Below are 16,300 nucleotides of genomic sequence, written 5' to 3'. Positions count from 1 at the left end.
TCTCTTTTAAATATACTTACTGTGTACATTCAATAATTATTCATTCTCCATTCTATTATTGAATGCACACAGTAAGAATATTTAAGATATCTGTGCATGCACAACTCGAGAGAAGTAGCTTGTCTCCGTCCTCTTCTCCCAGGCAACAACACCCTTACCTACCACTCTCCTCCCTGCAATATATATATATATATACTATATGGAAATTAACCAATGCCTTGAAATTAAAGGAAGGAATCAGCTGGATTTGAACACCCCAAGGAGGAACAGCAGAGCACACTAGTGAATGATCACACTGCACCACATGGCTCCATGCGAGGCAAGCACTGCATGTACAATCTTATATCAACCTCTTTATATTATTATTTTTATGCTTAAGAGTTTTGTAACATGTCCTGTTTTGTAAAACGGAGTATCTAAAAGGGGAAAGTCTTTGAAAATGAAATACGTTTGTTACTGTGTGTGCGACTGAGGGTTTGTGATTAAGGAGACATGTATATCATAAGAGTTATAAATGCATTTCACCATACAGTATTTGTATTGCATTTACTACTGTTAATTAATGAGGGAATAAAATCAACCCTAGACGGATTAAAGGGTGTTATTTCGATCACGAAAAAAAACTGGCTGGATTTTAACATAGAATTTGTTTTAGTTTAAAGTTGCAGAATTCTCAGTGGAAACTAGTGAGATAGTAAAAATAATTTTAAAAAAATAAAACGAGAGACAACTAAACACTTAACTGAAAACTTTATTCACTTAGAAAAAAAATCAATTTGCAAATGTTTTATGTAGTCTATTATGCAAGCTGATTTAAAAGATACAAATAATATACTGGAAAAGACAACTTTATTATCAAAACCCAACCCAAGAATGATCAAACAAATACATAGACCTGTAATAAACAGAGGGACCACTACAACTATAAGGCGAGGACATGCGCATCAACTGTTAAGGATTGTCCTAACCATTAGCAAAATAATTAAAATAGAAATTTCCATAGATTAAATTATGATCGAAGATTAAATGTAACCCTTTTCCCCTTCATTTTTACTCTCAACATTTTTTTCTAACATTTTATTGGCTTGTCATACTGAATTATAAGAAAATGATATGGCCCAATGCATGAGTGGGATGCCCACCAAAACATAAGACATCATAGTTAAATAACTAATGTCACTATACAGCTTTTGTGTGGATTTAAAATAAACACAAACCTCAAATTCTTTAAGTCATGATTCCTAAATGTGACTCCCTGAAATATGAGATGCTGGGCTTATGCACAGGGCCACAAGATTTTAACACTGTTTGAGGACGGGATATTTTAAAACCCACCTGAATGTTTTATAATACCTTGCATATTCAAGACACGTTTCATTAAAGTATTTGATGGAATGTACAAATTAATACAGTTCTCATACAGTTTTCCTTCCCAAATCAACAACTACTCGCCATTAAACTTGCCATTAGTATCCCAGATACAGAACAGAAAGAAAAAACAGCTATCCCAGCTAGCACAAGTATTACACAGCACACTGTGCTAAAAGTAAAGTCAAATTAGCATCAACAAGCAAACAGCAATATACTATTTTAGTTCACCACAGGCCTTTTCCACATTTATTCAATTACATTAAAATTATTGTTTTCCACATTAATGCAGTATTTCCAATGAAAGTGTGCAATATACTTTGGTGATAATTTAATTCGATATTAACCCTTGGCTATACAATGTATTAGTACCTCCAAATCAACTTTTGGGACATCTCTATATTTATGCACATCTAAAAACAAAAGTGGAAACCACACGTTATTTATTATTTTATTAAACAGTCCTAAAAACATGGACCTTAACTGGAGAAAAAACGTTAGCCTCTGCTATGTGCTCCATAGCACCTAATATCTTCTAGAGCAATATAGTAATCTCTTTTACTGCAAATATACTGCTTTGAATGCATTTCAGCTTGATCTGGATGCCAGCACATTATTCCTTACTACACATTTATTTATTTAATTATACTACAGTGCATTTTCTTTGACACAGAATGGCATGAACCTGGAAGCAGCATTTGTTGGAGAGAGAAAATAATAAGAACAACAACAATAATATAGGTCCCTAGTCTTAACTCAAAGAGTGGAAAAAATGAGACACAATTTAGAAATTATACACATTACAATATTGCAAGTGGCACAGCCAACATTAAGAGCATTTCTAGAATAATGGGGGGGAGGGGGGGGGTATATGTTTGTTCCTGTTCTTCCTGTTGAGGAGGTGATCTGTAGTATCTGCTGCAGAACTGCAGATGGTAGTTAAGGCAAACCCATTCAGAAGGTAAGTGCTTCATTGCCTGAGCTCAACGTAATTGGCAGGGAAAAGCCCGTATGCTGTTTTACACACTCCCCTCCACCAGCCCTCGTCAATCATTTCAATGTTAGTGATGATGTCATCGGGGTCGAAGGAAATCTCGTCATCGCCAGCTGAAAGAAACGCACAGCTTTCAAAGTAACAAAAAAAAACTAGGACTACAAGTTAAAAGTATAGTAAATTATTTGAATAGCATACATTCTCTTGGCAAGACCCTTCTCAAAATTGGGTTGTACAGCATATGCTCACATATCTCTGCTGGTAAGCATCTATGCCTTTTTAAATGCACTTTCCTTCCATCAAAACAGACCTGCTGATTCCTAGAGCAGGCATTGTGGAGAGTTAAAACTACTCACCAGCTTGATAGTCATACAGAGCCACTGCAGTGAGTCCAAGGTCATCCCCATACTCTGCATAATTCTGTCCGTCTATTAAAAGAAAGTCATTTATAGAAGTCCGACCTGACGAGACTGCGGTGAATCAACCCTACTGTTAAAACAAGGTCATTCCATTCCAACGACTAAAATAGAAAAAAATGCTTCAAGGTATTTTTTTTTTATTTTATTTTTTTATCAAAACACCAACACTCATCAAGTATAGATTTTTAAAACTTTTAACTAAAAAGGTCAGATCAAAAACACATTACCGCTTACAATAATATTTAAAACAAACTAAAAATATACCATTTATTTATGAAGGGTTATGGTCTAAAGTTAAATACTTTGCATTTTACAGCTGTCCTCACTTTCAATGCTTCCTTTTGCAGCAACTATTCATCCTTGAATTATGTATGTAAAAAAAAAAGTCTTTTTTTTTTTTTTTTTATAAAAACAGCACCAGTTATATACATATACATACAAAACAAAATAAAACTTTGCAGAAATATCTGCAATACTTACGAAGCAATAAACTATAATAAACTTTCAGGAAATCGCTCAGATATAAAACAAGGATAAACTAGGCTGGCTTGCCAGATGTAGGTTTCCTCCTCTCCAGAGAATCCTGTTAAACTTTAGGAAACAGTGAGAGCATTAATATGAAGCTGCTATCCGAGCAACGCAACGTTACCTCCTTGATTCTGCACTTCGTCTGGATTCTGATAGACTGCTTCTTGCTGGGGCTCATATGAAGCATCCTCATATTCTGGCTCCTGTGCATTAGATGGGGGTTCTGCTTCATACTGGTTTGAACTGGGAGCCGAGTCTCTGTCGGGTGGCTCTTCATACAAACTTGGTTCCTTTAAAAGAAAAAGAAAAAGGTCAGACGTTTTTCTTTATGCTCCCCACCCTTAAAATAATCAACAGACATTAAAATGATTGTGAAGTGTGCTTAATACTGATACAAAGGCAATATACTTAATAGCCAAAATATATATATATATATATAGATAGATAGATAGATAGATATATAAGCTCAAAGAGCCAGCTGCCCAACATTTCCAACCACTGATATCTGATATCTATAAAGCGTGATGTAATTCAATATGTTAACATAACATTATTCAGCAAGTTTCATTGGCATCAGTTAATTATACAGGGAGTTGCATAGCTGTTGGTCATAGCTGTATGTTCTGTAAAGGTTAATTTAATAAAAGGGAGCTGGGAATGGGGACACGGTATGTGCTGACCTGGTATGCTGGGCTGGGTGGCTTCTCTTGGTGAGCGGGCTGGAGGGCAGGATCTGGTTCTGGTGCCCGTTCTACAGTCCGCTGCTTTTCAGCTTTGGCCTGCTCCTGTGTCAGAGCAAAACAGATGTAGCAGTTAATAGCTGACATGGTGTTTCTCAACAACTTGGCTTCTGGAAACTCCACCGATCAATCGAAACCTAGGCTGGCTGCCAACAGAGTTTATGACTGTCGACAGAGATTCATCTGGGACGTTGATTAACTGTAGTCTACATAAATACAGAAGGTGTCGCTTTGATCAACTAGGATTACACTCCCAGGGAATCCACCCGGATTGCATCATCCCCTTATTATTAGGGGTCATCTTGGGTTATCCATGGGTGGGTGGGTGGAAAAATTCAGAGGGATTCCCCAGTTCTGTAAACGGTCGGGGTCAATTCCTGTTTTTCAATTCCTTTTTACAATCAATTCCAATTCCTTTTTAACCACACAGCTGCTTATCCCATGGTTTCCACGGGAGCACAAACGAGTCCAGATTTGTCACTCCCGTGAGAATAGCGTGCAGGCGCGTCTATATGCATCTGCAAAGTTTAACACGTCTTTCTAATGTGCTTCAGTTAATAAATAAGTTGACAATAGAGTAAAGTCGTCTGCAGTTTTGACTTTCACTGGCAGATAGCAGCAGTCCCTAAGAAATGTGCTTGACAGACCGGGTCATCTGTATACACACAGCTGAGAGTGAAAAATGGATGCCTGTGTATCTACAGAGAATAAAACGAGGAGTTTTTTATTTTTTTATTTGTTGGTGTTAAAAGTTGTAAGGAAGTCTTGTCAGGATTGGTACTGGTCAAAACGACCTATTTATTTATTGTACCTACACTTCAGATAATAATGCATACAAGAGTGCTATACACCCGTGCCTGATATTGGGGAAGATACTGTATATGACGTGATTGAAAAATTTGCAACGTAAGTTTTATGTTGTATATGTGCTAGAGAAAGACGTTAGCACTTATGAGGGTTTGAAGTGCGTCTGCTTTGAAATCCATCACACAAAAAATGATTTCTAAAAAGTGATATGTTATTATAATGCTGCCATTGTAAAAATATATGTTATTTATACTTATATAATGCTGCCACTGAAAGAAAAATGATGTTCTGTTGTGATATATATTATAATGATACAATTGTAAACACCTTGTTGTTATTTAAGTTCTACTGAAATGATATATTTCCGCTTTTCATAATAACAATAAAAAAGTGTATATAGCTTGGAATAGTTCAAAGGCTCTTATCCTATACACAGGGAAATCCAACAAGAGTCCTCAACTACACACTGGAAGTTAAAATGCACCAATATAAGAAGTTGCATCTGAAAACTCTTTAAGTACCTCTATCGTCCTCCTGGCCTCGTCCTGCTCTTGCTTCTCCTTGGCTACTCGTCTGGCTCTCTCTTCTTCACCCTTTTTTCTGTCCTCCTCCTCCTTCTGCTTGGCAATGTTCTCAAACCTGGCTTTGATGCTGCTAGCACTGCTTCCGGCTTTGGGATACAAAAACAAAAAAAAAAGTTCAATCTGGTAACAGACCTCAAAATCAAGTAGTTAAGCAAGTGATCTATCTAACAAAACCTTTAAAACCTCCAAAAGATGCAAGGCTCGCTAAGAGCCCTTAAAACTGATCTACCACGGAATTCAGAACTATCAAATTCCATTGATGAAGTAGGATAAAACAAAGAAAAATAAATGGTACAAATTACTTTTCAGATTTAGCAGACTAAAAATAATTAAATAATTACATCTCTCTAACTTAAATTGAAAATGTTGCAACAATGACTGTGCTGTACAGGTGGCCTTAAAGTGCATACCCAATAATGACAACCTACCTGCTTCAATAGGTTTAGTCCTTTGATAGGCTGGAGCTGGCTTTTGGACATCATCAAAGGTACCTGCACTCTGTTAAAACAATACAAAGTGAAGATTAGTACAAGTCTGCTCTACACAATGCACATCAAGAAGCCGGGTCTTCTATCCATAGAAAACTACTGTCTGTTTTCTTTTACTTAAATCAACTTTGCTAACAAAATATTAAGAACAAACAGAATATGTAAAAGGTGTACCTTATCCATTCTGTCCTGCTGTACTCCAAACTTCCCACCAAATCCCTTTGAATAGTCTAAAACAACATTGGACCGTACAGTTAAGTTCAGAGAAAATACGTACTTTTAGAAAATAAAACAAACCAACATGCAAACCATTATGCGCACAGCCAAAAGTAAAATGCATCCTATATATAAGTCCATTTTTTTTTTTTTTTTTTTGCAGCTGGTTTAGAGCACACATTTGTAAAGCTGATGTGTGTGATGCATTGAGACACTGCAGGCTGTGAGAGCATGCATCTTTTAAAACAACAGAAAAAGTATATACAGTGGCAAATAAGCAAATGGTCACTGGAATATGAGTTGTGTGAAGACATCCAAAGATCACAAGATGAGCAAAAAGGACAAAAAGGAAGGCACTTTTTAAAACTGTAGCACTCTGCAAGCACAGATGAATAGGATTTCTGGATCTTATAACTGAATTTAATAGCAATATAGTTGCACTCCACACAGGCGGTTAACCCGAATATAAAGCAGTTGCTATTTGTAATAACATGTACAATTCAAACAGGTTACTGTTTGATTTAACATGTTGTCATTTGACAAAGCTCGTAACAGGCAGAAAATAACGTCTTATTTAAATCCCTCTTCGCATGTCATTATATGAGGAAAAGGAAATGTGAATTTCAGCCTTCACAATCTCGAAAGCTCTGGGTGGAGCACTGCAAGGAAATCCTTGGATTTTATTAGCAATCCTCTACTGCCATCTTCAGGTGCAATCAGTGTAGGGCAGTCACAAGCCTAACACTGAAAAATGGTAAAATAAAAACCACAAAACGTTGGTCTTTATAAAACATGAATAAACATGCGAGGGGATAAAAACCCTCTGCATCTTTGTTTTTAGCTAAAGGCTAAGCAGTGTACGTAAAAGTATGTTTTATTAATTGTAAAAATGTGCATATTACATTTTCAGAATGGAACTGTTTAGCAGCTTGATGGCACTTTTAACCTCAGTACATCCAGACAGCTGTTTCTAATTGTATAACTTTCCTCTGCTTTTTTCTCCACAGACTCAAGGCGTTTCTGTGACCCAGTACATCTGTACGTACGACAACATTTTCGAATGGATTTACAGCCTTATCAAAAACAGAGAGTCTGTGCTCGAAGCTGCTACAGTTTTGTCATAGACTGGAGTGCGACTGTGCCTTGCTGGGACTCGTGCTTGGCCAGTTTCTCCTTGTATTCAAAGCCCATGGCAGCTTTGTCCTGCCTCTCCATCTGAACACCGTACTTCCCTCCGAACCCTTTCTTATAATCTGAAAAAACCACAAGCCACAGCAAGGGAGAAAAGATTCAACAGAAAAAACAAAATGACAATCTGTATTTTTAGATCGAATCCACCTTCATTTGTAACATCAACGACAGCAGTATGTGAATTCAAAAGGATGATGACATCATTAAATGTTCCCATTTAATAAAGATGAACCTTGCACCCAGGTTATGTTGCTTTTCTGACTCATTCAAACTTCCAGACCGAGAAGCAAACACCACCTACTGGAGCCAAAGAAACATTCCCATATCTTAACAACTTATTGTACTTGTAGGTTTGCATGCATCACACTTTGAATGGCTTGGAAACAGTTTAAAAGAACAAAAAGGCAGTATCCATTACCACAAATATTAAATAATGCAAAAAGGCGTCTCGTTTATTTATTTATTCACAGGACTTTATGTAATTGCACACCAATAGCCCTTGTTAGGACATGTAATCTTTTTTCTGGATCAGTCCTACCCTTGTGTAATTGTAAAGGTTAAAACGTAATAATGGTTTACATTTTCTTTGTTGAAACATGATTGCTTTCAAAATAGGTCATATGATTTTAAATTAAACCAAAAAAAAAGAATTGTATGCAATCTCAGCAGGGGACAAATAAATTAATATGGCTTCCCAATAACTAGATATTCAAGTGCAATTGTATTTACTTCTTTGATGCTGCCTCTTTGCATTAAGTTACAAACAAAACACTTCAGAAAACATTAAATATAAAACAAAGACCACCCATTAAAAGACCTAGGCACATAAACCAGATTGTCTGTCGAGCTGGAGTGCAAGTACCTTTCTGAGACTCGTGCAGCTGTACTTTCTCCTGGTGATCCCAGCCAAGGGCAGACTTATCCTGTCTATCTGTCTGGACACCAAACTTCCCTCCAAACCCTTTTACATAGTCTGCACACATAATAAAATCACCAGGGTTATTATGTGGCACGTTAAAGAGGAAGTAAAAAGAGGCCCTGGAGGAGAGTAACTAAAGACAAGAGTTTAAAGCAGAATAAAAAGCTGTACAGTTTCACATGAACTCCTCATCAGGATCTTACTTTTACAGCTATATCAACGTCCTTATTCCACCTAAAACTAGTCAAGGAGAGTTCTCCCCCTAAACCCACACCCTCTAGCCCACATTGCAATACTGACTACAATACAACAGCAAAGCACTTTTCTTTTCATATTGTGTTTGCTGTTACAAGGCGAGTTTCCACCTGCTTGTAAAGGGGTATTTTGGTACTGAGCACCTCACAGCACATTATAACTTTAACCACTTATCCAGGTTAATTTAGCCTGGTAATAAATAACAGCTTCATGCTGTACAGAAGTGAATAAATAACAGATCAATTCTGATGAAGAGTAAAAAAGTTAATTATATAAACTCCCCAAAGCATATCCCAAACATGCAACAGAGCCCCAGAACCAAACCCCCTTCACCACAGGTTCATGCAAACAAAACAAAGTCTAGCACTCTGATACTAGGTAGCAGGGCTGGGGCTGTGCTTGATGAAAGGATTCTCATTTGGGAGACACGCAAGGTTTATTTTCTCGTCAGTGGTAATTATGGTCTCGTGCAGCTCCCAAGTGAGTACACTTTTCTTAAATATTTCTGACAGCATTAACACACTTTGACGTGTTCATTCTAGTTATATGTGTTGCAAGAGCAGAAACATGTGGCAAACCTTTCTGGGACTCGTGCTTCTCGGTCTTCCCTTGATACTCAAAGCCAACTGCGCTTTTGTCCACTTTGTCCATTTCCACTCCATATTTCCCACCAAAACCTTTAGAATAATCTGCAAATCACAAGAGGATTTTTTTTTTTTTTTTTTTGTTAAATGTGTTACTCCATAGTTTCAGCATCTTCTGCCTACTAGCCATAGACACAGAATCATAACGGTTGAATTAAATATGTTTTTATTCTCTTTGCAGATGTATCAATTAAGTAAACAAGTTGATCCTCTCTAACCCTGTGAAAGCACAAAGGCCAATACAGCACCCAGCCAATACCTGTAACTGGGCACAAGAAAGATTTGAACCATGCTGGTACGACTCACCCTTACTAGTAGCTCTGGGTTAACATGTTATTTAAAAGAACGGACTAAAAGCTTGCTGTAAAATGGTCCAAATCCTTGGTCCCAATCTGTTTTGTCCAACGGACAGTTGTCCTAGGGTAGGCCTTCTGTTAAATTACGTATTGCCTAAAGAGTTAATAATAATAAAAATAATAATAATAATAATAATAATAATAATAATAATAATAATAATAATAATAATAATAATAATGTTATTCTGAGCATTAAAACTAAGCTTTGAAAATAACAAGAACATACCTGAATCCTAGTTTGAAAAAAAGAGCAGAAGAAAAACAAACCTTTCTGGGACTCATGTTTTTCGAGTTTTCCCTGGTAATCGAAGCCTACTGCACTCTGGTCAACACGATCAGCCTGTACACCATATCTCCCCCCAAAACCAGATGAGTAGTCTATGTGATTGAAGACACAGCAAAGCATCAAGCTAAAGTAAAATAATGCTACTGCGCGGCCATGCACGGTTCCATACAGACCCAGCAATGGAAACGCAGCCTCAACAACTTCATTAAAGCAAAAGGAGACATATTAGGAAAAAAATAAATGATCAGAAACACATCTGAGGGTACTGCGTGTTGCAAAAACAGATTTCACAGCCAGACAACCAAACCCAGGGTACGTGGGCAGGAAGACGTGTCCTTTTTCACGTTACTAATTTGATTTAATGTAAAGTTCTATTCCAAAAACAACTAGTAAATGTCATCATGTCATTTGTTTTTTTATTGTTTATTATTTTGTTAAGTACATCAGTGGATATCAAATATTTTTACTCTCTAATGCAATTTGATTTCATGAAAAGGTAATCGTTTGTAGGCATTTGTAAAACAATAAACAATTATTTATTATCTGCAATATCTATGCTTATAAATATATATATATATATATATATATATATATATATATATATATATATATATATATATATATATATATATTAAAAAAAAACATTTTGATGAAATGAAATGCATTAGTATACAAAAATATGTAATAAAAATAAGGCTAAACAGTACACTATTGACATTTTCATATACCAAAAAAAATACAGATTGGCTATATACATAATCAGAAGCAGTATAAAAAAGTTCAAACCTCATTTCAGATTAATAAATCTGTTATGTATATAAAAAGGTGTGAATTCATACAAAGCATTATGAAGTTAAGCTGTGCTGAACCTGAGAGCGATTGAGTCGCAAAGTGGTGTCGCTAATGCATGTGCAAGCGCAGTGAAATACACACAAGGGCTCTCAAGCCAACTGATCTACAACAAGCGGAACATAACAGAAAATAAAGGCTTCACCAGAAATCAATTACCGACACAGCACCGACATCTTTCAAAATAATACACACATATACAAATAAGGGTTACCTTTTTGTGAGGCATGTTTTTCGGTCTTGCCAGCATATTCAAATCCAACAGCAGACTTGACAAAAAACAAAAACATAAAAAAACATACAGATTATAAATACACACACACATTATATGTATATACACACACACACATATATATATATGTATATATATACACACACACACATATAAATAAATAAATAAATAAATAAATAAATAAATAAATAAATAAATAATTTATTTATATATATATATATATATATATATATATATATATATATATATATATATATATATATATATATATAAATAAAATAATTGCAAAAATTATTATTCCTTAAATAACTAGAACAATACAGGTAAATCAGTGAAGTATGCCACCTTGAACACACTAATCACCTACAAGTGATAAAATAGCTGCAAGTGTGTAAAATATGTGCTGTACCTGGTCAACTCGGTCTGCCTGTACACCAAACTTTCCACCAAACCCCTTGACTGAATCTGTCTGGGAGCAATGCTTGGAGAGTTTGCTCTGGTACTCGTTGCCTACAGCAGACTGCAAAAAGAGAGGGGAACAGTTACATTTTTCAAACATGACACTGAGCTTTTATTGTCCGTTTCATTAAGTTGAAGGGATTTTACGGTAGGCTTCCGCTAGCTTTAACTTGCCTTTAGAAATGAAATAAGAACACCTCAGCTCAAGCCTAGTGAAACCCATGCTTCATTGTTTACATTTAATACAGCCCACATCTTCGACACTTTGAATAACCGCTGAATTGTTTTTGTTCAGGACAGATTCATTTACAAGGATGTTTTGTTTATTTCATTTTACACCTTTGCATATCTCTATCGTTGCTGAAGGACAGTTCTGTGTCAAGGTCGGTGAAGATGAACTGGAAAAGGTAGCCAGGCTACTTGATTAAAAGGTGGTTTGAATCTGAACCAGTTGAACTACTGGGGTGCATCTGACTGTGTGCAAGTCTTGACACTCCAAGCCTGTCAAACTGCCGAGCAGCTCAGCTGGTACAGCACTTGACTGATCATCAAGGGACCTTGATTTATTACCACAAGGCAATACACATTTCCTTTCACAGAACTGGAGACACACATGTAGGTCAACCGAGGACTTAAGGGTTTCCTTTACTTCTGTACAGCATGAAGGTCAAGTGGAACATCGGCATCACTGCTGTCAAGGTAGAGTACCCTTTTCACAGCTGGGTTAATTGTGGGCAGGCTCCTCGTGGGTGCTCATGTCAAGGGGCAAACTAAAAGGCAGGGGAACTAATGAGCTCTAATAAACTGTGAAAAATCTAACGGATTAAATATTGTATATATATATATATATATATATATTATATTTTTGTTTTTCATGCAGAAAGGTGTGAAATGTAAGCACAAAGAGGGTTCTTTTGTCCAGGCGCTTCCAGTGTTATCCTTTTCACGCTCTCAGCCAGAAACCAAAGCACATGACTGCAGTCCATTATGTTTGTCTTGGCTCCAGCTCCCCTAATCCTCCGATCAAGTGGCACACAGAAGCACGCAGACTACTGCACCAGGATACTGACAATTAAAAGAAGCCGGGTGTGAGAGATAGTACTGAACTTTGCCAAGCAATTTAGAATATAATGGGCTTCAAACTGTGTCAATTATATCAGTCGCACTTGCCATTGGTGGCCGTGCAGCGGAGGAAAGTGTAAAGAGACTGATTTCACGATGTTGATTTTTACTAATGGCATTTCCTCCCAGTACTCATACTGAAACTGCACAGGTGCTGCAAGACCTGGGAAATCATCTAATGCTCCAATTATTTGACCTTGTCGTCTCTCTGAGATTATCTATGTGAAGCATACTAAGAAATGAGCCATTAACCAAAACTTTACTGCAGAATAACAGCAGGACTGAAATACACATTTTCTAAAAATGAGTTTCGAGGTCCCAACACATTTATAAAAACTGAATTCCCCAACTATATTTTCAAGCCAGCCTATTCGTGTCTGACACCCTTGTAATGATCTCTTATTCAGCTGTTAGAAATCCAACACGTGTCCATATCTGAGGGTGTGTTCACAAACAGCAAACATGCGAAGAATTTCCAAAACAGAACTGTGCAACATTTCCTTTGCAAACTGTATCCAGACCTGGGCCACAAGGACTCATAAGCAAACCTTTGTGGATCTGCCCTGTAATAGGGCAGGAATAAAGTAAGATCAACCAACAAATTGTCAGTGGAAAGCAATGGGATTCGATGTCATTCTAAGGCAGTACTGGACTTACAAACTGAGTGCATTCCAGTAAGCTGCATCACCTGGAGGAAGGGGCTCAAACTATGTTTATAGGCACAGAAATCGTCATAAAAAACAGGTTTAGTCCCGTCTAATTGGAATACACTCATGTTCAGACACATTCTCCAAAACAGGATCCACCTAAAGTACTTTTCAGCTGTTGTCTGTTTACCCTGTAAGTTCACAGAGTTGCTAAATAACTGAGCTACTCAAAAATATACCTCATTAGGCAACAATAGACCCATAACAGAAGATGCATACACAGTCCCTAATGGTATACCTAATAATAAAATCTATAGACCCTTTCTTTCCATACTCTCTGGAACCTGGCCCCAAAGAATAAGTAGCTGTAATTAGTTTCAGTTTAAAATAAATAAATCAAACAATAGTAGGTGATTAGTTATAAAATATTAAATACTATTCATGAAATATCCACCAGTACTGCAGTACCTTATCCATTCGGTCTTGCTGCACACCGAACTTCCCCCCGTAGCCATGGGATGCTTTAGGCATGTTTTCCAGCTCCTTCTGCTTCAAGCTGTGGTGCTCATCAGAGACGTTCTCCCGCAGTTTGTGAATGCTGCAGCCAAGCAAATCGGGCATGAAGAAACGACTTTGTGGGAAAACATTCAATTTCTGTATATCAAATTAACCCACAGTGTGAATATTTCAGACAAAAAATAAAAAATAGATCCAAAGTTTGAACACGAATATAATGGCTGTCACAAGCATACTGTATAGAATCTCTTAAGCAGGAGCAAACATGCAGCAAGTTACGCTAAATCATACCGTACAGACAGGTTGAACGGTGAGGAGCAACTTACTTAATATGTTCCTGATGTCCAGATCCTTCGATTGTCTTCGCACCCCATCTCTGTTCTTTCTCAGACACATCGTTCTGTTTTAAACCATCACATTTCAATCAACTCACTGGGCCTAGCTGTCTGGCAATACATACAAACGTATCACTGCTCACTCCAGGAAGGTTGGGGAGCTCTGCCTGGCCAAACTTTTACAACAACTCAAACAAAAACGATGCATGTAATCACAACTTCAGATTTAAAGTTAACAAAAAAATAAATAAATAAATAAAAGCGATGCGTTGGATGGATTATTTAGCTTCCTTTATTTGCAGGGATCATTGTATCAGCAGCACTGGCCTCGTGCTCCAGGCATTTAACATCTTTCAATGCACGTCATGGTTCTTATGATTTCTTTTGGGTGTTCAGACAGTAATCATGCCAGTATATCTGTATATCAGTATATGTCAGTATATCTCTGGTGCTTAGTCGCTTAGCCCACGAACAGAGCTTAGAGCAAGATGCACCAGATCTTACAACATGTCCAGCACACAAGTGGCATTCTTCGACAAGAGTGGCTATAAGATTATCATGACCAAACTCAATTTATACAACACCAAACAAACAAACAAACAAAAAAAAAAAAACACCCTTACCTCAAAGTCAGGATCTGTCTCCCAGTCGTCACCTGCATCCTCTGGCTGGATGGAAACAGATTGGCCTGCAGCTGCTTTCCACATCTGGAACAAAAAAGGATTTGTATACAGTTATAGACCTTACTTTTTCAGCTGAACAGATGACTTGTATTTTTATGATGACAATGTCTACCTTCTGCAATTACTTTTTTTTTTTTGACACTGTTATAAAATGTACCTATGAATATAATGCAACACCCATAAAAGCACTGCCTTCATTGGGCATTAAAAGGCTTTAAAGATTAAGCATAGGTTACACATCCTGGTGCTCAGCAGAGGATAAAATCAATAGCAAGCTCAAGACAGGTATCATGGCCACATACCAGCATGCTTCATCTGTACCATGACTGCATCCAATAGGAACTGTTGTAGCACAAACGCATTACACTTTTTTGTGATCTTTAACGTTTTATGTTTATTTTTAAGATCACATGTAATACTCTAACAATATTCAAAAGCAGTATAGCTTTAATTCATCCTGACTTCATATTCCCTTTGACCAGAAGGAGCTGTGAATCTGTCATATGGTAAGTGTTTTATTATTACTCCTAATCCCAGGTTGCATGCTGCATATATGGTTGAAATATGCAACAGGTTTTAATATTACATATTTCACTTATTATTGTTGATATGTAGTTCTTCCCCCAACTAATATATTTCAGGCTTTACAAATAGCATAAACACACATATTGCTGGTCATAAATGCCAAGAAGTATGCCTATATGATATTTTAATATATAAACAAAATATAGGAATTCAGTTGGTCAAAAGAAAAAATCGACAGTATATAAAATGAAGTGTCTGACTATATAACTTGTCAGACCCATCACGGGTCTTGGCTGATTCTTGTGCAAAATGTGTCACCTGTCTCTAATGAAGTGGTGATTCCGCACTCTGCGTGGCTTTGAAATGCAGTCCGAGTTGAGGGAGGGGTTTAAAAAAAAAAAAAAAAAAAACTGCTGTCGAAATGTTACAAATGAACTCTTTTCGGTTCCCAATTAATAGGATTTCAGTGCATGGTGGTTTACCTTTGAAAATGTTAATACGATCAAATACATAAAACAGTCGTTAATAATATGTTCACAATCGTCCTGTTCTTATTTTTTTTTTTTTTTTTTTTTTTAATGAAATACAAGATATATACATATTTTCTTCCTGAATCACTTGCTCGAGGTAACATATGTTCCTTACTTCAATGACCAGTGAAGCACGTTGCATATTATTGAACTGTGACACATTACACTGTAACGCACAATTCCAATATAAAATGCTACACTGTAAAGTTTATGTAAAATAGTTATATACAGCGATACATTATTTCCTGTTCCACAATCCCACCCTGATCTCTCATTCTCTCCAAGTCATGATTTTTAGCTGCTGTGATTCTGCATTCAACTAACAGTTTTACCTGCAAATCGTTCGCTGGCTTTATTCTAACAATATCTTAGCGATCCCATCAGTTACATTACTTACTTCTTTTCTGATTTCCTTTTCTTTTACAGATAATAAAATATATTTCCAGCCCCTGCACCATTCGTCTCAGTTGTATCCCTGCAGTTCCCTGTGCTGTTCCGGCTCTCCCAAATCCTTACTTCCTGTTATGAACTCAGCAGCACCACCTGGGAGCTGCAGCAGGAATCTGGGTAGGAGCCTGACGCACTAACTGCGTGGCAATGGCAGTCC

The 16,300-nt window shown here is 36.9% G+C and overlaps 2 protein-coding genes across 8 annotated transcripts in view; one reads left to right on the top strand and one right to left on the bottom strand.

Moving 5' to 3' along the window:
• The window catches only part of LOC117435036 (SH3 and multiple ankyrin repeat domains protein 2-like), a 158,052-nt gene extending 150,474 nt beyond the window's left edge, over window positions 1-7,578 (top strand). For all 5 annotated transcript variants that reach the window (XM_059003016.1, XM_059003014.1, XM_059003013.1 and 2 more), the window contains one exon: window positions 7,152-7,578. The gene's annotated coding sequence lies outside the window, so the exon portion shown is untranslated. The remainder of the gene's footprint in view (window positions 1-7,151) is intronic.
• LOC117435024 (src substrate protein p85-like) lies at window positions 734-16,284 on the bottom strand. Of its 3 annotated transcripts, XM_034057874.3 has the most exons (17): window positions 16,091-16,284; window positions 14,579-14,662; window positions 13,947-14,020; window positions 13,573-13,702; window positions 11,286-11,396; window positions 10,859-10,913; window positions 9,777-9,887; window positions 9,088-9,198; window positions 8,198-8,308; window positions 7,287-7,397; window positions 6,103-6,158; window positions 5,869-5,938; window positions 5,378-5,526; window positions 3,990-4,094; window positions 3,431-3,599; window positions 2,719-2,790; window positions 734-2,475 (listed from the first exon to the last, which is right to left on the bottom strand). In XM_034057874.3, exons 2-17 carry the CDS (start codon window positions 14,660-14,662, stop codon window positions 2,339-2,341), a joined length of 1,656 nt encoding a protein of 551 aa, XP_033913765.1. In that variant the 5' UTR covers window positions 16,091-16,284; the 3' UTR covers window positions 734-2,338. The 3 variants fall into 3 exon arrangements, with proteins under 3 accessions (XP_033913765.1, XP_033913766.1, XP_033913768.1); XM_034057875.3 differs by lacking the exon at window positions 7,287-7,397 and having other exon boundaries at window positions 16,091-16,282; XM_034057877.3 differs by lacking the exons at window positions 7,287-7,397; window positions 8,198-8,308 and having other exon boundaries at window positions 16,091-16,282.
• Window positions 16,285-16,300: the final 16 nt, after the last annotated feature.

Source organism: Acipenser ruthenus, chromosome 28 (genome assembly GCF_902713425.1).
Source record: "Acipenser ruthenus chromosome 28, fAciRut3.2 maternal haplotype, whole genome shotgun sequence".
NCBI lineage: Eukaryota > Metazoa > Chordata > Actinopteri > Acipenseriformes > Acipenseridae > Acipenser > Acipenser ruthenus.
This window is presented reverse-complemented; position numbering and strand designations above follow the sequence as displayed.